Raw genomic sequence first — 24,144 nt, 5'->3', positions numbered from 1 at the left:
ATACAAGTTTTCTGAGCAGTGCAGATGGTCTCCAAGAGTAGCTCATGGTGTCTTGTAAATGATATACAGGAATTTTTCTAGTAAGGATAGGGAAGTGATCATCTCCTTGTATAAGGCAATGGTCAGGCCACACCTTGAGTACTGTATACAGGTCTGGAGGCCTCATTTTTTGTTGGAACGATTACAGAGAAGGGCAACAAGACTAGTGAATGGAACAAAGGGTTGCTCTTACGAAGAAAGGCTTAAGTTTTGCAAATTACAGTGTCTGAAGACTAGGCACCTGCAAGGTGATCTAACTGAGGTGTATAAAGCCTTGAATGGTTTGAGCATGCTCAATGCTGATGGGATTCTTCCTCTTGCTCAGAATAATCACCTGAGAGGGCATACATTCAAATTGAGTAAAGACAGTTGTAGGATAGATGTGCGGAAGTCTGCCTTTAGCCAGCGGGCGGTTGGTTGCTGGAACAAACTTCCATCTGTTGTAGAAGTTGATAGCTTAAAATTGACAGATTCAAGGCAGAACTAGACAAACATTTGGAGCGAGTGGATTGATGAAATGAGAAGGGTGTGTTGTGTGCATGTTTTGGGTTTTTTTTTTTTTTTTTTTTGGCTGATGCTATATAAGCTTGCTTTCTTACATCATGTGCTTTTACTAATGCTAATGCTAAAAAATAAAAATCCTTCTGATGGTTGATGATCATCAATTATCAGAAAGATGACTGATGAATGTAGAATCATCCAACATCCTTCCAAATGCTGGATTAATCTATAAATGGTCTTGAATGCAGAGATCACAAAATGAACTTGTTTTTGCTTGAATAAATTCCCATTTCTTACATATCCAATGACCAAACTCAGTTTCAGTGCAACATATCAAAAATTATAAGTATTCAAAACTACTCTATCTTTTCTGAAATTAAGAAATTGAGTGAGGATGGATGTGCTGTTTATTAAAGTACTACATGTGATCTGGCAAATGTTTACTTCAAGTTTGAAGACTTTGCAAGTAGTTTAAAAATGCTCTTTGGTGCAGAATGCAGAAAGTTCTTTGCAGCATATAGTAATTTAACTATCTCTTAAAAAAAAATTATTATTTCTATTTCTTATCAGAATAGAACAGAAATGCTATTTTTAACTATAACTACAAAAATACAGGTTCAGTGGGATTCCTGTTTCAGGAATCCCACTGAACAAAATGTGATGAACAAAATCAAATCTGTGTTTAATATGTGAACAAAAACTTAGCAATAACTGTATTAAATGCTCTGTTGATGAGACATTTTGAAAGAAACTATCAAGACTTGAATAGCAAGTCTATTGCTTATTTCGAAAATAAAAAGAAGTATTACATAAAAGACTTTGTTGGTGAAATTATGTTTAAGTCATAAAAAAACAATTATTAGAAGCCTCACTGAAAGTAAGCTATTGCAATGCTTGTCAAAGAGAGGCCCACACTATTGGTGAAAATTTGATAATGCCATGCGCTGTCGACCTGAGCGAGACACCTATTTTATTTTTGCCTTGTCTGTTCTATTTTTGCTGGTTCACTGGAATGAATCAGCAAAAATAAAACAGGTGCTGTTCCCTAATGACACTGTAAAAAGAAGAATTTTGCTTTGCTCACCCAATCTTCTCAATGAACTCATTTGAATTTAAGTTGTTGCCTTATTTTATGTTGAAACTTGATGACAGCACTGGTGTCAGTAGCCTAGCTGTGCTGTTAGTACTTGTTTGACACCTGTATAACAAAAATAAATAAATTTTCTGTTTATACTTCGGGACGACCAAACGATCAGGAGTTCACAAGATAGACAGAATACAAGGAACAGCACCATATTTAGCAGTCACAGGCTTGAACCCCAGTCAATCAAGGCATGTGTACTTATGCACCCGTGTGCATGACCACTCGGCTACAGTGGCCTTATATGGTGAACCGTGTAAAGACATTCTTATCTATGACGATTTGGAAACCACTGCAATAGGAGCTGATACTTTTGAAAACACTGACAGCTTTTTTTTGTGCTCATGAACTAAAATGGAAGGAGTGTACTGACGTTTGTACCGATGTTGTCAAAGTTATGCAGGTTCCTATTTCAGGTATTCTTACAAGAATCAAGGCATTAGCACACCCTTCCTGTTTAAGTAGTCACTGTGTACTCTACATGGAAAATTCAGAAGTGAAAAAAATTCCTGAAAAACTGAAAAATATTTTTAAGACACTAATAGAGATCATCAATTATGTGAAATAATTGATGAATGATGTTAAATACAATAATTAATGAATTGATGTTAAATACAAGTTTTTTTATGGCAGATTTGCAAAGGAACTGGCAGCAACTATGGCTGCTTATTTTCAGAGAATGAGATTCTCTGAATTTGTGATGTTTCTTATTGATCGTAAAGCTGAAGCCACAGGACAAACAACTCGAGATAAACTGCAGAGATTCATCAACTATGTCTAATGATTATAAAATACCAGGGGTTACATATCTTGCCGATATATTTGACAAACTGAATGCACTGAATCTATCACTTCAAGGTAAAAACATGACACTTTTCATGGCTAATGATGAAGATAAAATTATTCTTTGGAGAAAGAGAGCTGAAGCAGGCAATATACCTTCGATACTTTTACTATATGCTTTGTTGAAAAAAGTATCTCTGCAGAGTCAGACACAGAAAACAATAACTGACCACTTCACACAGCTGTCAATCTCTTTTGAAGAATATTTTCCTGTCAACAGCGACATTGAAAATTACAGGTGGATAGCTAATCCTTCCTTAAAAAACTGAAACTCTTCTGTCCTATCCACAAAAGAAGAACTGACTGATATCTCTTGTGGCACATCACTCCAATAAAAGGTTTTTAGTGTTCCACTGTCTTTGTCCTGGACTAGTTTGTTGGACTCTTTCCCTAATATAGCAGATAATGCATTTCATAAACTTTTACCATTTGTGATGACTTATTTATGCGAACATGGGTTTGCCAAATATTGTGACACAAAATCAAAAAAGAGAAACAGACTTGATGCTTCAGCAGACATTCACTCTCAATTATCAACTTTGACACCTAATTCCAGCAGAATTGCTGAAAATCTGTTGCAGGGGTCTCATTAGATTCATTGAATAAGTCTATTTTTTTTTTTTTTTTTATTTGTAGTCTTAATAATACATTTTTTTAGTTTAAAATTTTAAGAGTAGCTATTATTTTTTTGGCTCCACTGTAATACAGTACATACATGCAAAAAAGTAAAATTTCAGAGGATAATCTGATAAAATACTTACATCTACAATATCATCATCGAAGACAAGCCAAAGGCCGTGACTTTTAACAATGGAAATATAATGTCCTCTATTTGGACCACTCCCACAGTGGACAACCACGGCAACTAAATCATATAACCGGTCAGGATTATAGGCATCATCAGACTATAAAAAAAAAAAAGGACAAATATATATATAATGTAATATTTAAGATTAGTGCATATTTTAGCATATGATCGAATGCAATGTACAGTTGCAAAACAGGCAGACTAAGCCAATATGCTGCCAACAATATAAGTGCTTTGGGGCACAATTTAGTAGCAACATATTCACTTGTGCTTAAAACTAATGATTATACCACTATGCATGGTTTTCAGAGTTTGTAAACAAATAGCCATTTTTAACTCAATTTTTTCCACCAATTTCAGAAATGTTATTATTATTTTTTTTCTGTCATGTACCATTTTTTAACAAATCACTTAAGTTGATGTCACGATTACATTATTGAATGTATTAAGTTAGGAGTAAATGCTGTATTATTGAATGTATTAAGTTAGGACTAAATACTGTATTACTGAATGTATTAAGTTAGGACTAAATACTGTACTACTGAATGTATTAAGTTCGGAATAAATTTCTTGTTGAAAAAATATCTCGCAGAGTCAGACACAGAAAACAATAATTGACCACCTCACACAGCTATCGATCTCTTTTGAAGAATATTTTGCTGTCAATTTTATAAACTAAATTTGTAAACTAAATCTTCACATGTTGGCAACACTGCCTTCAGTCATTTGTTTCTTGACTTTGAAAGCTCCATGCAACAGTGTTCATTTTATTTTTGAGGTTATCATGTCAAACTCGTGTTGAAAAGTGAGTAAAATGTCTTCATGCAAGCGTGTGAACAATCCAAACTTATTTTGTTATATCTGTGCAAGTTATGTAGTCCTAAAGCAAAGAGAAGATATTACAGAATTTGTAAAAATGTGTATTGTGCTTTTTTCTGGAATGCAACCTGGTGACCAAGATAAACAATGGGCACTACATTGTTTGCCAAACCTGTGCTGAAGCATTGAGATTGTGGGGAAAATGGCAAAAAAGGCAGCTATGTCAGTTGCAATTCCCATGATTTGGCAGGAACCTACAACTTAGTGTGACGACTGTTACCTTTGCTTATTTGATGTAGAGGAATACAATACAAAGATTAAAAAGGGCATTGTGATCCTAATATTCCATGCCCTCCACTTATATTGGAGAATGTGGCAGCAGAGAGTGCTGAAAGTGAAGTTTTTAAAGATGAAACTGAAGTCTACATGCCTAGAGATGAGTGCAGCCCTCAACTGTTTTCACAAAAACTCAGTGATCTGGTAAAACATTTAAATTTATCAAAGGAATCTGCAGAACTCCTTCGTTCTAGCCATAAGTCAAAAAATATTCTAGCACAGAGGACTCTTTCTCATGGTACAGACACAGAAAACAAGAACTAGTCCCCTACTTTTCTGAGGATGATTCTATGGCTTTATGCAGTAATATAAATGACTTAATGAACTATTTAGGATTTAGTTACTATCCTACACAGTCTTCACTGTGTAGGATAGTAACTAAATTGGTTATTTAGTGTTTATTGGCTTATCAAAAAGGAGTCTCAAAGATGTGTCGCTTCGCAGTGGAAATAAATATGGGTCAATTCCAGCAGCTAACTCTGCACATTTGAAAGGAACATTGACAAATATTAAGTATATGAAGAACAAGGTTGGCTGGTCTGTGCTGACTTTAAAGTGATAGGCATCTTACTTGGATGGCAATCTGGCAACACAAAAATTGAGGGGGGGGTGAATTTAGGGGTGAAAGTAATTCTTGCACTGCTTCTTTTGGGACATGAAGTAGCCTGAAAAGCACTATTACTAGGCTTTTGGAGAGGGGGGTTCCTCAGAGGACTGTCAAATATATGGGAGTGTAGTGTTCTAAGAGCAAAAACAGGTGCATGTATACTTGCTAGTACACTAATAGCTTCAGGTCAGTTGTTGAAAACTTCATAGGGAATAAAAAGGATCCAGAGTATATACTACAAGAATATAGCTGAAAATACATTGGCAGACTTCAAGAAGCTGGGTTGCAACATGAGTGTCAAGGAGCATTTTTTACACTCCCACATTGACTACTTTCCAGAAAATCTAGGAAATGTTAGTGAACAGGGTGAGAAGTTTTGCCAGGACATAAAAGACATGGAGATGAGGTGCCACAGAGGTGGAATGTCAACATTATGGCTAACTATTGCTGGATGCTGAAAAGGGCCTGTAAAGAGAAGAAGGATCTACAAGAAAATAAGAGAAATTAATTTTACCCATTGTAAATCAGTTTTTAAAATGAAAAGCAAGCGTTTAGTGGACTTTTTAACCACTGCCCTTTTTAAAAGTGTTTTCATCATGTATTTAAATATAAAAGCCAAGTAAAAGAAGCATTTTGTTACAATTTCAGTGCACAAATTCTGCCAAATATATAAAAATTTGTGAAAAATCAAATTTTCTTTTGTGATTTTTGAAACCTGACCTGAGGGGAAACAAATGGAAGCTAATTTTGAAATCAGCATTAGAAACTGATTCAGAAACACTCTTTTCTTAGAAAACATCAGTGAATATTTTTTCAAAATGTAGTGTTATACTAAAAATATATATAAATATATTAAATAATCCATTCATCCACATGAACATTCCTCTACTACCGAATAGGGGCTTGTTTTGACCAAAAAAAAAAAAAAAAATGACCAAACAAAATGAATAGCTCATGCACACCCATTTCTATTATCACAATGACAGTTTTTCTTAATTACAGCTTGGTGCATTGATTAGAAGGACCAACAAAAAAACTTTTGAAGGCTAAAATTAGAAACAGAAAATTAATTCTGCCTTTATCATTAAAAGAAATAATGTCAATAATAGCAGCAAAATGAGATTGAAATACAAAGCCCTGGGGTATGACTATATATATATATATATATATATATTTTATGTAAACCCCAAAACACGAATTCGATCATACACGATTTATAAATAGGGGGACGATATCTTATATAACACGAACAGAATTCGCTTATGCATGATTCGCCTTTGTGTTTACAAGAAATGGCAGTCGAATGCAGAATCACCCCAACCGAACTCAACACGATAGGAATGAAGAGAAAATTCTGAAAAATGTATTTGTTTTCACCACAATAACGTAAAAACCAACACAATTCCAGCTATCGGTATAATCACAAATGCAATTAGATTGAGTTTATTACTAGTTTATAACAGATTCCACTAGCAGGAACGCAACTGGAAATTGTTTTTATTGTTTTATGGTAGTAACCCCTAGAAATGTGCTTTAGTAAAATGTGAAGTGTTAAAAGTGTATCTCTGCCTTTACGGTGTTGTTTACTCAGTTGCTACACGTGTGCCTCCTCGTTTTGTAATTGTGCTTTATTCCCTAAAAATGAGTAAAATACTTAAAAGGTGTGAAAAGGAGGCATCCTGGTGAAGACACTGCAGATTCAGAGAGAAAAAGAAAACCAATATCGATAAACAGAGGCAGACTAGGTCAAAAATTCTTACCCGGAAAAATTTATAGTGACCTCATACTATGGTTTATGGCCAAAATCACACTGGCCCACCGGGGTTTCCCCGGTAAGGCTTATGGCCAGTCTGCCTCTGTCGATAGAGAAAAAATATGAAATTGTGGAACACTTTGAGCGAAATGAAAAACCATGTGATATTGCAAGTGCTACAGGCCTAAATGAGGCAACGCCGAGAATTACAAAGAATGCAGAGAAAATAAAAGCAACTTTCATAGCAGGAACAACTCAAAGTGTAATTAAAATACATTAGATTAAGACACAAAGAATTGGAAGAGATGGAATGGCTGTCATCTGTTTGGATAGAAAATCAAACAAAAAACAAGTTTGCTTACGACAGAAGCAAAAGCATTAGCAATATTTTATTACGTAATAGTCGTAATAAAATACGTAAGTATTTTATTACGATTATTTATTGTGTTTGGCAATGTTTTGGTTACAAATGTGTGTTCAATCTTGGGTGGTCGGCACCTAACCCTATTTTTCCCATTGGGCCTGTTGTTTATATTGCACGATTTTGCATTGCACGAGGGTTTCTAGGAACACAACTATCGTGCTATACGAGGACTGACTGTACTTAGTACCATGCTTGGGTTGGAGTTTGAGAAGACAAAAGAACATATTTGTTGACATTGGACTTGAACTTCTGTAGACTGTAATTTTTAGGAAATACGTAAGAAGGAATGTTGTTCCAGAAAACGGCAGTTGAATGAATAAATGAGGAAGATGAAAAGTTGGTTCTGTGAGTTTGAAGTTGGACAGCAAATGGATATTGACTGGTGGCGGCACGTGTTCGGACTGTTTTGAAAGAGAGAGCGGGAATTATAGAAGCCAATTCAGAAGAACAGTGCCCATGGAAATCATGCAGCAGAAATAGTACGTCTATGAGACAGCGAGTGGAGAGACTGTTAGAGATGACTCATTAATTAACCTAACTGCCCTCTTCTGAACGGAACAAAAAGCCTGAGAGAGGTTTTGGGGGCACCACTCCAGATGTGGGAAACAATATTCCACGGTAGGCGGAGTTGTGATTTGTACAGAGTGAACAGCTGTTTGGAAGAAAAGTAATGCCGAGAGCGAAAGAGAAAACCAAGTTTTTTAGATGCAGAGGAAGCAATATTTGTAATGTGCTTGTGCCAAGAGAGATTAGAAGTCAGAGTAATCCCCAAAAGAGATACAGTCAGTACTCGTATAGCATGATAATTGTGTTCATAGAAACCCTCGTGAGATGCAAAATTGTTCAATATAAACAACAGGCCCTATGGGAAAAATATGGTTAGGTGCCGACCACCCAAGATTGAACACACATTTGTAACCAAAACATTGCCAAACACAATAAATAATCATAATAAAATACGTATTTTATTACGACTATTACGTAATAAAATATTGCTAATGCTTTTGATTCTATCGTAAGCAAACTTGTTTTTTGTTTGATTTTCTATCCAAACAGATGACAAGCCGTTCCATCTCTTCCAATTCTTTGTGTCTTAATCTAATGGATTTTAATTACACTTGGAGTTGTTCCTGCTGTGAAAGTTGTTTTTATTTCTCTGCATTTTTTGTAATTCTCGGCGTTGCCTCATTTAGGCCTGTAGCACATGCAATATCACACGATCTTTCATTTCGCTCAAAGCGTTTCACAATTTCATATTTTTTCTCTATCGACAGAGGCGGACTGGCCATAAGCCTTACCAGGGAAACCCCAGTGGGCCGGAGACCAGTGTGATTTTGGCCATAAACCATAGTATGAGGCTACTACAAATTTTCCTGGGTAAGAATTTTTGACCCAGTCCGCCTCTGTTTATCGATATTGCTTTTCTTTTTCTCTATGAATCTGTAGTTTCTTCACCAGGACGCTTCCTTTTCACACCTTTTAAGTATTTTACTCATTTTTAGGGAATAAAGCACAATTACAAAACGAGGAGGCACGCTTGCTACACATAAACAAAGCTGCGCGCGCGCGTAAAAACTGAATAAACAACACCGTAAAGGCCGAGATACACTATTAACACCTCACATTTTACTAAAGCACATTTCTAGGGGTTACTACCATAAAACAATAAAAAAATTTTCCAGTTGCATTTCTGCTAGTGGAATCTGTTATAAACTGGTACTAAACTCGATCTAATTGCATTTGCAATTATACCGATAGCTGGAATTGTGTTGGTTTTACGTTATTATGGAAATGCGTTTCCCCTTCACTGATATAAAAAACAAATACATTTTCAGAATCTTCTCTTCATTCCTATCGTGTTGCATTCGGTTGGGGTGATTCTACGTTCAACTGCCTTTTCTTGTAAACACAAAGGTGAATCGTGCATAAGCAAATTCGGTTCATGTTATATAAGATATCGTTCCCCTATTTATAAATCGTGTATGATCGAATTCGTGTAGTGTAAACACGTGTTATACGAGGACTGACTGTATATCATTTTGCCTAGAAATTGGAGTGTCACCAAAGATAAGCATAGGAGCAGAAGAATCCTTTTTGCGAGATATAAGACAAGACTGAGTTTTACAAGGATTGAAATCAACTAAGTTGTCTTTGCTCCACTGGAAAATTACCTGGAGATCGGCATTTAAGGAAATAGCAGCAGATTTTCGAGAAGTTGAAGCTGATTGAGCAGGGCAAGGTTTCTCAAAATGGAAAGTGGAATGCAATGTGCTAACATCAGCAAAACTATGGATAGGATTTCCAGTCAATGGAAGAAGGTCATTAATATACAAGAGGAAAAGAACTGAACCTTGGGGGACACCGGCATTAGTAGAGAAGTTAGAAGACAGAGAGCCATCACTCTCAGTGAGCGATCAGAGAGAAAACTGGATAAACAATTACAAAAAACAGTTGGCAAACCATAAGATAGAGCTTGTTTAGAAGACCTTTATGCCAAACATGATCGAAAGCCTTTGAGATGTCAAGAGCAACTGCTTGTGTTTCACCAAACTTTTCCATTGAATTAGTCAATAAATGGGTAACATAAGCCAGAATATTATCAGTGGATTGACACTGACAGAATCCATGCTGGCAATCGTTGATCAGATGGAAGGTTTCTAGGTAGTTTAAGAGTTGGCGGTTAATTGATTTCTCCATTACTTTAGAAAGAGTAAAAGTAATTGCAATGGGACATTAATTGGATGGGAGGGATTTGTCACACTTTTTAGGAACTGGCTGGATATGAGCAAATTTCCAAGCAGAAGGAAAAACACCTCTGGAATAAGAAAGTGAAAAAAGGCAGCAAAGAATAGGAGTAAGTTCAGGAGCACAAGTTTTCAGAACAAGTGGAAAAATACCATCGGGACCTGGAGCTTTCTTAGCATCAAGATTCGTCAAAATCCTTCTGACATCCTTTTGAGGAAGACAACAGGAGGCATTGAATGGAGTGTGTTGGGAATGGTGGGAGGTGTTTTACCAAGATCATTAATATATCAGTTGGAAGAAAAATGGGATGCCAGCAGGTCAGCTTTATCCATGGCTGAAGTGACAACAGAACCATCTGGTTTGGACAGAGGTGGGAGCAGAGATGGGCAAAAGTTGCTGCCAAATAGCTTTGGCAAGAGACCAGAATGCTCGGCTACCACTAGGGCAAGAAGCAAGTTTTCTACTCTTAGCCTGTTCAAACTCTAGTCTGGACTGATTAATGACTGCTTTACAATTGTTGTGAGCTTTGGTGTAGGCAGAAAATGAAACTGAAGAATTAGAAACAAGCCATTTATGATATGCAACGTTCTTCTCTTGAACAGCCTTAGCACATTTATTGGAAAACCAAGGTTTAGATAAAGGACGAGATTTTAAAGTGGAGTATGGGATAAAGGATTCCATTCCTGCAAGAATAATTTCACTGACACAATCTGAGAAAACGTTGACATCAGAAATTTTGAAACAGTAATCCGACAAAAGAAAAGAAATCTCGTAGGTCATCACATTTTGCATTCTTGTAATGCCAAACAATACTAGGTTGGGAATAGTCATGAGATAAAGGTTCCATTGGAGAAGAGATAATCACCAAGTTGTGATCTGAAGTGCCTAAAGGACCTCTCACTTCGACCATGTACTTAGAAGGGTTGTTTGTGAGAAAAAGATCAAGCGTATTGGCTGTACGGTTAGGATTGTCCGGTATTCTTGTAGGTAAATGAACAATCTGTGCAAGGTCATTAGTAATTGCAAAAGCCTCAGCATCTCAACCAGCTGGGTCGGTGTGACTAGAAAATGGAAGCCAACTGGAGTTGTGAACATTAAAATCACCAAGGAAAATTACCTGACTTAGGAAAGTTGGACTGGAGAAAGTCAAGTTGCAAAGAGCTCCAAGTGATTAGTGGAGTTGAGAGAACAGTAGAGACAACAGATGAATTTGACACAATGAGGTAGAGAGATTTTAAGCCAGAGAAGATCAAAAAGAGAAGATTCCAAATTACCAAGTCTCTGACAGGGAATATCAGAATGGACATATGCACAAGTACCACCTTTGAGGCGAAAGGAATCATACAGCAAATAATTTGGGCAACTGAGATGAGCAGTAGTTGAATCAACCGATAACTGAGATTCTGTCAGAAAAAGTACATGGGGTTTTGCAGACTGCAAGTGGAAATGGATATCACTGAGATTAGAATTCAGACCACATATATTTGTGAAATTAATTAGGAAGTGTTTGGGAGGTTTAGATCTTTTCGCCGATAAGCTTACTCCTATTAGTTTGACAATTCATGGTGTATTCAATAGTAAGAAAAAGTGGGTGGGACATGCTGTATGAAGTAATGAAATTTTTGGATATGGCTCATAGATGTTCATCACAACCTCAAAAGTCATCAATCGTAATGCATGATAGGGAAGGATTGACTGGAACTTAGCTCTGGAGACTAAACATGGGTTCCACCACTTCAAGCCTCCAATAAGCAAAGTGGTTGTATTGCACCAGTTGATGAGAGTCATCTACCGCCTAGTACTGCCTGGTAACACAGAGGGGCGGCATTCCTCCATGTGGTGTGGGTGCCACACCTGGGTGGTCACCCACCGTGTGCTTGTGCATGGAGGTTTTACCCAGGATTACTAACAGTCCCACCATTGTGAACATGCAAGCAGAGGATTTGGCTAGCACAGACCATCTGGACTTTGCCGAAATTGGGTCCACTTGACTTAAGTGTTCCCAAATATCAGTTCCATCAGCGTTTTAGACTCCCAGGTAGCAAGTACAGCTTATCTGGCATATCTGAGAGAATGTCTTTGACAACCTCAAGGACCGATATATATATAGTGTGTGTGCATGCATGCACAAAAACCTCCACCACTTACTAGGTGAAAGAAATTCTTGCACTGCTTCTATTGGGACATGAAGTAACCTGAAAAGCATACTATTACTAGGCTTATGGAAGGGGGGGTCCTTCTGGGACTAACAAATATATGGGAGTAGTAGTAGTGTTACTAAGAGCAAAACAGGTGCATGTATGCTTGCTAGTACACTAATGATAGGAGTATAATAAACAAATCTGGTGAATTTGAAGTTCTGGTAAAGTCATCAAATGCAGACATAAGAGGGATATCAGAAACGTGGTGCCACATACACACAAGCAAAGCAGAATTAGAATATGCTCAGCACAACTTGTACATGAAGGGTGGGCAGGAGACAGAGATTATGCTTTTGGTTAAGAAGCACTCTGAAATTAGGTAGTGCATGGAATTAATATGGGTGGCCAGTGCAATGAGTCAGTTGAGTAGTGTGACATAAGTACTGGAATAACTAAAATGAGAGGGAGTCTACTATAAGCCAAATGACTGATGGGTATAATGAACACCTATACAGACAGGTGGAGGGGTACAGTAGATTGGAGTGGCTTATGAGGGACTAACTTTTCCAGTTGTTAACTGAAACGAGTACTCACATAGCAATAGAAATTTATCAGACTTCATTGAATACTCTGTATAAATCCATAAAATGTAATAAGTTTGCATACCTTCTTTCTTTGATTGCTGAAAGCAGTCAAAGAAAGAAGGTATGCAAACTTCTGGCCATAATTAAAAGCCTCCTTAGATTCTAGGGAAGCCATAATTAAGAGCCAACTTGAATTTTGGGGATGTCTCCATAAATTGGAGACATGCAAATATTCCTCCTACTCACAAGGGAAGAAGGTTCAAGGTGGAATAAGTAATTACAGACCTGTAAGTTTTTGACTTCTGATCCAGGGAAAATATTTGAATCAATGGTTAAAGAAGTATTGCAGAATCATCTTGACAGGAATGCAGTTGCATGGAAATAATATTATGGATTTGTTAAAGGGATTATTATCTTGTCTGATCAATCTGATTGGCTACTATGACATTGTAACAAAGAACTGGATGCAAAAAGTAATTTTGACATTGCATACTTTTGTCACTGTTCTGTATAAAAGACTGCTGTACAAAATGGAGCAGTGTGCACTGTGGGGGCAAGTTACTACTATGGATAAAGGGATGGATGAATGGCAGAAGACAAAGAGTTATTATAAATGGAAACTGCTCTTCTTGGACTAATCCCATCAGCATTGAGCTTGCTCAAACCATTCAAGACCCTACACACCTCAATCAGATCACCTTGCACATCTGGAGACTAGGTAGGTGCCTAGTCTCCAGATGCTGCAATTTGCAGCACTTAAGCAGATCTTGGTAACAGCAACCCTTTGTTTCACTCACTAATCTCGTTGCCCTTCTCTGTACTCATTCTAGTAGCTCAACATCTTTAAAATGAGGCCTCCAGACATGTATGCAGTATTCAAGGTGATTATCCCCTTATACAAGGGGATAATCACTTCCATATCCCTGCTGGAAAAATTCCTATACATCATTGACAAGACCCCATTAGCTACTCTTGCAACCTGTCTGCACTGCTCAGAAAACTTCATATATGACTGCCCAATTACCCCCAAGTCCTTTCCATTCTCTACCACTGTCACTGTGGTATCACAGAGTTGATACGTTACTCTAAGGTTACTGCTTCCCATATGTACTTTATATTTGTCAATGTTAAACTTCATTTGCCACCTCTCAGCCCATCTGCTCAGCTTTTCTAGATCCTGTTGCAGCAGCGTACTGTCATAAAGTAAAAAAAGTAAAGTGCAGCCATTATCAACCCACTGCAGGATGGAAGCCTCCTCAACAATTCATGCTGAGGGAAATGGACCATAATCTGCCACGCTGGTCCAGTGCGGGTTGGCAGATTTTTGATTTGGTAGTTGTTGGCGCATCGGCTTCTGTGGCCATATTGCACCTCCCAAGGTTTTTGCAGTACTTTGATCCAAGCCCGAGGCGGGAATCGAACCCGCGACCTTTGGGTTGCCGGGCAGGTACTTTACCCACTCGGCTAGCCCGGTCGGCCGGGTTGGCAGATCGACTGTATTCAGCAGTCAGGGGCTTGAACCCCGGTCTACTCAAAGAGCATGTGCTACTGCACTCCCGCTCCTGCCCACTCGGCTACGGAGGCCTTTCTGCGACCAAAACTATGATAAAGCCACTATATGCAGCCGAGTATTGGTTACTTAAATGGGCCACGTGGAAGTCTAAGTTACCTCCATAGCACCGAAGTACAGTGACAGCCACTATACCTTCATCAATATCATTGATAAATACAGAAAACAACAATGGGCCCAACACGGACCCCTAGGTAACTCCACTAAAAACATTAGTCCATGAAGAGCAGTATCCAATGATTACCACTCTCTGTCTTCAAATTTTTGAAGTTCCAAATTTAGCTGTTGTACTAGCAATATAACATGTTTGACAATCTGATAAAAAATAATAGCCATGCACGAGTGACTTTTGCTCGTGCACGAAGGTCAATCAGATTGTCACGCATGTTACATTGGTAGTACAACAGCTAAATTTGGGACTTCAAAAATTTCTAACACATGTGCCTAATACCACTTTAATAGCTTCAAATATAATTTATCGGGTACAGAATTAACATAACATGTTCAATCTTGTAATTATAACCCACACATCGATTCGGCTATTACAGTAGTTAAAACTAAATTCTAGTTATAAAATTCTAGAAAATTGAATCTCTCGTCATTGAGTGGTTTAAGCGCCACACAATTGTTCAACATATTAAACATGAAAGTTCCAATTAACTTCTCCCCTATTTGGAATTTAGCACATAAAAAGTTTCCACGTGCACTGAAATGCATTTTGGGAACCAGTATATAACATACTTTGGTTGTTCTTCTCTTTCCATTAAAGCTAACTGAGGACGGTTTCAAAAGTCGCTCATGCGTGGCTATTAGCTTTTATCTCATTTTAATTTTTAATACATGAATTTGATAAGACAACTATAGAGTGGAATGTGCACTTTCCTTTCTTAGGCAAATTTTTACACGTTTTAAAGCCCATAATTTTTAATTTTTTAAAATTCATAATTACACTAAGTTACGAATAGCTAATAATTGGAATTTAAAAATTTTATAACTATTATGTACCTGTTACAAGTTTCATCAAACCAAGTGGATTACTATGAGGTGAGTGATGAAAATTAAGCTACGCTATACTTATGATCTAGTTGTTACAGCACAGCACATAAGGAATCCTTAATTATATCATCACTAATAGGTCTGTAATTACTTGTCACCTTTCAATCTCCCTTTGTGAAATGGGGATACACTTGCACATCTCTAGTCCATGAGGACCTGCCTTGAATCCAAAGATGCCATCATAATCATGGCTAAGGGCCTGCTTACTTCCTTTGCTACCTCCTTTAATATAACTGGATAGATCCCATCTGCCCCAGGTGCCTTCCTTATGTTTAACTTCGGCAATTTCTCCTCCACTTTGCTCTCAGTTATTACAAAATCATTTAACTCCCTGTTAGAATTTGATAAGCTTCTAGCCTCCACTTTCCATACAGAATTCCTCATATGTGAATAAAGATGCAAAATACTCATTCAATTTGTCACCTGAGAAGAATCCTCAACAATCGAACCATTAATATCAAGTGGAATCTGATTCATCCCCTTTCTCGTAATCTGCCTTTGCTTGCCTAATGTCCTTTGTGACTTGATTACAGACTATCTCATATCTACCACAAGTATCTGTGTCTCCTGATAATATGCATCCCATGCATTTTTCTTCTCTGCCACAAGTCTCATTAGTTCATCTGACATCCATTTAGGCCTAAACCTTGAACAGCATTTCTTACTTGGTATGAAAAGCCTAGTAGCTTCCTTGAATGCTTCCCCCATTTAGTATTTGCTGTTGATCCCACTGAATAGAATTTAAAAATCTGAGACCAGTGTAGTCACCTTTACAAAAGCAAAAACCCTTCCCTTTACCCCTGATGGTAGTTACATCTTTCAGTAAATCCCACAACAGCACACTGTGATCACTGCCACCTAGTGGTTCCTTTATCTACAGATTCTTAAGGGCGCCTCCGTAGCCAGGTGGGAAGGAGCAGCAGTGCGCAGCACACGCTTCTTGATTAGACCGGGGTTCGAGCCCATCACCACCAAATACGAAGGATGCGGAAAGGTCAGGGACTGACCACCACATATCCCGGAGCAATATGGCCTTAGTTGCTAATGCTCCTAAAAATCAAACAACAACAACAACAGATTCTTAATGCATGAATAATCACTGCTGATAATCAGATCAAGAATATTACTCCTTCTGGTTCTCTTGAACATGCTGTCATTATGTCCAGTCTATATCTGGGAAGTTAAAATGCCCCATTACAAAGTCTATTTAAGAAAAGCGACATAGCCATAAGCAAACAACAGTATGTGGTTATCACATGTTCACTTGTCAAGGCTAATTACAATGGAAGATTAATTGCACCTAAGCAAAGCAAGGAGCTATGCAGTAAGATTGGCTCAATTTAATTCCTCAATATTCACGATATTTCTTGAGTGTTTGTGCACTTTTGTTCATACATGCTATTAATAATCAGTATAGTCACTCTTTTTTAAAGGTTCAGCCATTTTTAACTTTCAAAGAAACTGATTTTCATTTTCTTTTAACTTTGCTATCACTGCTTGGTTTCTTCAAACTTATTGTAAGTGGAGATCTCCATTTCAATTATGGTGATAAAGTGCCACTCTAGCAGTTACATGCTATCTGTACTGTAACTGGAAATGCAACCTTTGTGCATAGCTTCAGAATTTGATCAGTTACATAAACTTGTGGAAGTTTTATACCTGCTTTCTTGTGTAAATTGGAACAGCACCAGCCAGTCAGTATTTGTTCATTTCAAAATCATTTTACAAATCCTACAGAGATCTGTATTAGTAGTGTGGGAAAGAGTGTACATGTAAAGGCTGCTATTCACTCTGAGCACAGTTTGGAAAAGAGGTGCATACCGATTCATGATATAAGCAGTTTTTTTAAGGGTAAAAAGTGATGGTGGCAATTTATTTCGTTTTCAGAAAAGACATCCTTGTTGACAGAAAGATTCTATTTAAGGTGAAGCTTTGAGTATAGTACAGTACAGTGCTCAAAGTCATGTTAAAAAAGGTGAATTCTTTCATATTAAGTGAAAATTCCCATATTAAATGTTTTGTGTTAAAACAAAATTATGTGAATTTGTGTGATGCGAAGAGTTTTGATAATCTTTGAGTTCAAGGCTCCAGTAAAGGTACTGTAATGTACTGCTGAATAATAAACAATTTTATCTTGGTGTGGGTAATTTGTGTCAATCTTTATAGATAATCCCAGTGAAGGAAATGACTAATTCACAAACTTGTTTAAAGGTGTTAATGTTACGTATAAGGTGAGACTGGATAGGAAGATTTTTCTATATAATAAAAAAAAAAAAAAAACATTTAGTTTATTCCTGAGATGGCCAAGGCCAAAAGATTTTGCATGTTCACTGTGGATGTAAACATATATATTTGAATTAAGAGTAGCCAGAATTTTCGCTACCCGTAATTCAAATATATATGCATACCACAGTTCACAAGGGGACATGAAGTTTTCAGAACAGCATGTGGGCTGACCTAAAACCTCCTTACTCATGTTGTGCACTATTTTTATTAGTGCACGACCATGAATAAGGGATTTTAACATTTGTTTGGATTCATACTGGTCTAATGGAGTTCACTTCTCCTTACAAGATTTTTAAGCAGAATAAAAGATACTATCTTTTATTCTGCTTAAATAATCAATCACTTACTATAATCAATAAAATTTTGCACCAGACCTCTACTGTTGTATTAAAACAGCACAGGGCAACTAAAGGAGATAATGCACTGAACAGAGGCTGTAAGCGACAGCGCTACTCAATGTCAGGCTTATGGACTGCATAGATTATAAGAGCTCTACACTAGATTATATACATTTGCAAATGGGTAAATGCAAATGCATATTGTGGCCATTTTAATCCATACATATAAATGAATATCACATAAATATTACTAGGCACAGCATATTTCATTAAATTTGATCAGTCCTTCAGACATTCAACTTGGAACATGATTTCTGTCATTGAAATATCACAATAAAGTCAGTACTGGAAAATATTTCAGTTAGCATGGAAAAACATGCCAATAGCATTTTGCTTTTATTTTCATGCCATCAGTGATGTTGGATGAAAGTACATTCTTTGTATGTGTAGCATAACAGTTTGTTTTGCTATAAAAATTTAAACAATGGGCAACTGGAGCTTTAAATCAAAACACCAAAAATCAAATTTACTACTAACTTTTATGGGAATCGTGGACTGTCAATTACAGAAAAAGATATTACTGCAGATGGAAGTATTGTCCTTTGTGTTGTTTATGAAAAGAATGTTCCATGCATAAAAAAAAAAATTCCAGATCAATCAAAGTTTAAAAAACATTCCCACAAGTTACCTTCTCTTGAGAGAGAGGATAAGTGACATTTCGAAAGATGTTGAGTTTTCAAATGATTTTTGAAAAAATTTTGCTTAAATCAAAACATTCCAGATGAATCTACATTGAGAAAGATATAACTTACTGTTATTTACAATGACATTATTCAAAAAATTCATCAAGATAATGAAAAGAAAGTGCATCTGTAATGTAGGCCAACGAAACAGATGTTTTTTTGGCCATTATATTGTCCATTTGATATATGGGAAATTAAATGAGAACCTTCTTGTTAAAGACAGCATGAAGTTCTCATTTCATCTGAGTTGTTTGAGCATATTGGTTGACCCAGAAACCAAGATTTAAAGCTTCTAATGGAAAATGTCACCAAGACCAAAAAAGCTTGGCAGTCAAAATCGCACACTGATTGCATTTTTTGATGAGTGGATTGCATTAAAAGAATTTGTTTCATAGTGTATCACTGTTAATGCATCTACTACCAAGAACATTTGTTTTAAAACATTTGAGAGATGCAATTTGCTGTAACATGAAAAATAACAAATATGGTTTGCTCCTTCACTACAACAATGCGTCATATCATATCACTCTCCACCTGTAAATTTTTGACCAACAGAAACATTTTCATTATGCTTCACACACCTCATACATTTGACTTGGCACCATGTGACTGTTTGCCTACTTCCAAAATTAAAACATGACATGACAAGAAAATTATTTTATGCAGTTTAAGAAATCCAATCAAGCATAACCTAAGAGCATCCACAAAAGAAGACTTCCAAAAATGTCTTGGCTAGTGATAGGCACAGCAGAACAAATATGTAGCTGCAGAAGATTATACTGTAAACAATGTAAACATTTATCACTGAATGCAACATTCAAAGTTTTTAATCAAGCTTTGTATATTTGTATATACAGTAAACCCCCACTATTCGCGGTATCTGTATTCGCGATCGCCGATTTAATATAAAATGAAACCTAAAAAAATGTGAATTTTAAAGCGCTGTAAACATTTTCTGCCATAAAAAAACATGGGCGTGGCTAAAATTATCTTTCCCGGTCAAAACAGCACTCAGTGGGTGGGGGGAGAGGGGTGACAAAATCGCGAGCGTGGATGTTTCTAGCTAATCCTTGTTCAGTATGTGTTATGCGCTTGTCATGGAAGGTTTCGTCGTTTGTTTTTAATTTATATGCTTATAAATTGAATAAATTTATCAATTTATAAATTGATATGCTTAAAAAATGATAAATCGACCATTTTGCAGTGTAAAACACTTTTTCGAGTGTGTTAATGGAAGAAAGTGAGTGTATTGTGGACAAGTTCTTTCTAACCCCTACAAAAATATGGCTACGAATAACAAGAGAAATGTGAAAATATCAAAGAAGGGGATGACATTAGCGAATAAAATTGAGTTATTAGATAAAATTTCTAATGGTGAAAGTGTCTCCTCAGTGGCAAAACATTATAAAATCAATGAGTCAACGGTACGATCAATGAAGAAATCGGAAGAAAAAATCCGCCGTAGTGTCCATGAAAACGCACTAATTGCTTCAAAAATTTGCACCGTAACTCGTGATGTTAAATTATAAAAAACGGAAAAGGCTTTAAATCTGTGGACAGAAGACCAAACTCAAATTAAAATTCCGTTAAGTTCACTCACTATTCGTGAAAAGGCAAAACTCCTTTATCAACACTTTAGCGAAACTGGTGATAGCACTGGCGGGATAAGTTTTTTTGCTAGCAAAGGCGCTGGTTTGAAAGATTTGTTTGAAATTTCTAATAAATATTACATTTAATATTAAATTGTTTCTTATTTTCATTTTGATGTCATATGCTTGCATTTCACTACGTACTGTCTATGTACATAGTCATATTATAAAGGTACATATAATACATACATAGACAAAATTTTAGACTAGTTTTTCTTATATATTTCATACTTTGGAACGGAACCCCTTTATTACTATGGGAGCTATAGCTCAGTATTGGCGTTTTCGGTATTCGTGGCATTTCTCAGGAACGTAACCCCCGTGAATAGTGGGGGTTTACTGTATATATCTATTTTTCCATGTGTGGGCTCAGAATAGTATATACGTGTGTGTTTTGAAAATCATTTCAAATAACATGTACATAAATGCACAAATTGTCTTGAAATCTTCCAGTACAAGCTGCCATCTCTTATCTGTTTCCAACTAACAGCAGACAGTTACAGTAAATGGCAGCATGAAAACAGCTTTGGAATTCAGCATGTGGGGATTGTAACTGTTAGCTCAGTTGTCCAATTTGGGTTCAAAGAAATTCTTTGGAATTCAGATCTGGATGTTAAATTGAATCAAATGATAAACAAATGGATTCAGAAGATAATATTACATAAAAAAAAATTAACAAGGAGTTTTTTTTTTACTAATTTTTAACACAATTTTAATTTTTTTTTTGTAATTCTTATTTGACTTTTAACTATTTTTCCTTTAACATTGGGCATTTAAACAAAGATAGTGCAAGAGACTTTGCCAAAATCATTGAATATACTTTAAGGGTACAGGGAAACTGCTAGTGGTAAGGAGGGAGACATGAATAATAGATACTCTAACTGAAAATATGGACTAAGTATCACTAGTTATATCTAGTTATTACACCGGACCGAACCTATTGGTAACTCTCTAGGAGGCTTCCGGATCAGCTAGTGTATAATCTTGCTACCTCTACTCTGCCAGATAATGACTGGAGGGAGTCCGAGTAGAGTGTATGCGGGGAGCATTGTCGAGGCCACGTTATGTCAAGGATCTGGGTATATTCTTACCACGTGTACGCCATATCCAAAAATTTCATTACTTCGTACAGCATGTCCCACCCACTTTTTCTTACTATTGAATACACCATGAATTGTCAAACTAATAGAGCAAGCTTATCTGTGAAAAGATCTAAACCTCTCAAGCACTTCCTAATTCATTTCACAAATATACGTGGTCTCAATTCTAATCTGAATGATGTCCATTTCCACTTGCAGTCTGCCAAACCCCATGTACTTTTTCTGACAGAATCTAAGTTATCGGTTGATTCAACTACGGCTCATCTCAGATGCCCAAATTATTTGCTGTATGATTCCTTTCGCCTCAAAGGTGGTACCTTGTGCATATGTCCATTCTGATATTCCCTGTCAGAGACTTGGCAATTTGGAATCTCCTCTCTTTGATCTTCTCTGGCTTAAAATCTCTCTACCTCATTGTGTCAAATTCATCTGTTGTCTCTACCGTTCTCCCAACTCCACTAATCACTTGGAGCTCTTTGACTTTCTCTCTTTGCAACTTGACTTTCTGCAGTCCAACTTTCCTAACAGTGAGGTAATTTTCTTTGGTGATTTTAAAGTTCACAACTCCAGCTGGCTTCCGTTTTCTAGTCACACCGACCCAGCTGGTCGAGATGCTGAGGCTTTTGCAATTACTAATGACCTAGCAAAGATTGTTCATTTACCTACAAGAATACCGGACAATCCTAATCATACAGCCAATACACTTGATCTTTTTCTCACAAACAACCCTTCTAAGTACACGGTCGAAGTGAGAGGTCCTTTAGGCACTTCAGATCACAACTTGGTGATTGTCTCTTCTCCAATGGAACCTTTATCTCATAGCTATTCCCAACCACGTGTTGTTTGGCATTACAAGAATGCAAAATGGGATGACCTGCGAGACTTCTTTTCTTCTTTTCCTTGGTCGGATTACTGTTTCAAAACTTCTGATGTCAACGTTTGCTCAGATCGTGTCAGTGAAATTATTCTTGCAGGAATGGAATCCTTTATCCCACATGCCACTTTAAAATCTCGTCCTTTATTTATTGGAAAACCTTGGTTTTCCAATAAATGTGCTAAGGCTGTTTAAGAGAAGAATGTTGCATATCGTAATTGGCTTGTTTCTAATTCTTCAGTTTCATTTTCTGCCTACACCAAAGCTCGCAACAAATGTAAAGCAGTTATTAATCAGTCCAAACTAGAATTTGAACAGGCTAAGAGTAGAAAACTTGCTTCTTTCCCTAATGGTAGTCAAGCATTCTGATCTCTTGCCAAAGCTATTGGCCGCAACTTTTGCCAATCTCTGCTCCCACCGCTGTCCAAACCAGATGGTTCTGTTGTCACTTCAGCCAAGGATAAAGCTGACCTGCTAGCATCCCATTTTTTTTCCAGCTCATGTATTAATGATCTTGGTAAAACACCTCCCACCATTCCCAACATGCTTCATTCAATGCCTCCTGTGGTCTTCCGTCAAAAGAATATCAGAAGGATTTTGATGAATCTTGATGCTAAGAAAGCTCCGTCCTGATGGTATTTCTCTACTTGTTCTCAAAACCTGTGCTCCTGAACTTACTCCTATTCTTTGCCGCCTTTTTTTACCTTCTTATTCCAAAGGTGTTTTTCCTTCTGCTTGGAAATTTGCTCATATCCAGCCAGTTCCTAAAAAGGGTGACAAATCCCTCCCATCCAATTATCGTCCCATTGCAATTACTTCTACTCTTTCTAAAGTAATGGAGAAATCAATTAACCGCCAACTCTGAAACTACCTAGAAACCTTCCGTCTGATCAACGATCGCCAGTATGGATTCCGTCAGTGTCGATCCACTGGTGATATTCTGGCTTATGTTACCCATTTATGGACTAATTCAATGGAAAGGTTCGGTGAAACACAAGTAGTTGCTCTTGACATCTCAAAGGCTTTTGATCGTGTTTGGCATAAAGGTCTTCTAAACAAGCTTCCAACTTATGGTTTGCCAACTGTTTTTAGTAATTGGTTATCCAGTTTTCTCTCTGATCGCTCACTGAGGGTGATGGTAGATGGCTCTCTGTCTTCTAACTTCTCCACTAATGCCGGTGTGCCCCAAGGTTCAGTTCTTTCCCCCACTCCCTCTTGTATATTAATGACTTTCTTCCATTGACTGGAAATCCTATCCATAGTTTTGCCGATGATAGCACATTGCATTCCACTTTCCATTTTGAGAAACCTTGTCCTGCTCAACCAGCTTCAACTTCTCGAAAATCTGCTACCAATTCCTTAAATGCCCATCTTCAGATAATTCTCCAGTGGGGCAAAGACAACTTAGTTGATTTCAACCCTGCTAAAACTCAGTCTTGTCTTATATCTCGCAAAAAGGATTCTTCTGCTCCTATGCTTTAGTGACACTCCGATTTCTAGGCAAAATGATATATATCTTTTGGGGATTACCCTGACTTCTAATCTCTCTTGGCACAAGCACATTACAAATATTGCTTCCTCTGCATCTAGAAAACTTGGTTTTCTCTTTCGCTTTCTGCGTTACTTTTCTTCCAAAGAGCTGCTCACTCTGTATAAATCGCAAATCCGCCCTGCCATGGAATATTGTTCCCACAACTAGGGTGGTGCCCCCAAAACCTCTCTCAGGCTTCTCGATTCCATTCAGAAGAGGGCAGTTAGGTTAATTAATGATAGACGTACTGTTTCAG

General features: G+C 37.1%; 1 protein-coding gene across 3 annotated transcripts in view; it reads right to left on the bottom strand.

Annotated features, from left to right (window-relative positions):
- Usp12-46 (Ubiquitin-specific protease 12/46) overlaps positions 1-24,144 on the bottom strand; it is a 164,538-nt gene that overhangs the window by 5,636 nt on the left and 134,758 nt on the right. For all 3 annotated transcript variants that reach the window (XM_090370555.1, XM_090370556.1, XM_090370557.1), the window contains one exon: positions 3,286-3,429. In XM_090370555.1, coding sequence (XP_090226681.1) covers positions 3,286-3,429 — 144 coding nt within the window. The remainder of the gene's footprint in view (positions 1-3,285; positions 3,430-24,144) is intronic.

The sequence above is a fragment of the Mastigoproctus giganteus genome, chromosome 3 (assembly GCF_048544385.1).
Source record: "Mastigoproctus giganteus isolate SK-2022 chromosome 3, ASM4854438v1, whole genome shotgun sequence".
NCBI classification, from domain to species: domain Eukaryota; kingdom Metazoa; phylum Arthropoda; class Arachnida; order Uropygi; family Thelyphonidae; genus Mastigoproctus; species Mastigoproctus giganteus.
Note: the sequence above shows the minus strand (reverse complement) of the source record. Positions and strands in the feature narration are given on the sequence as shown.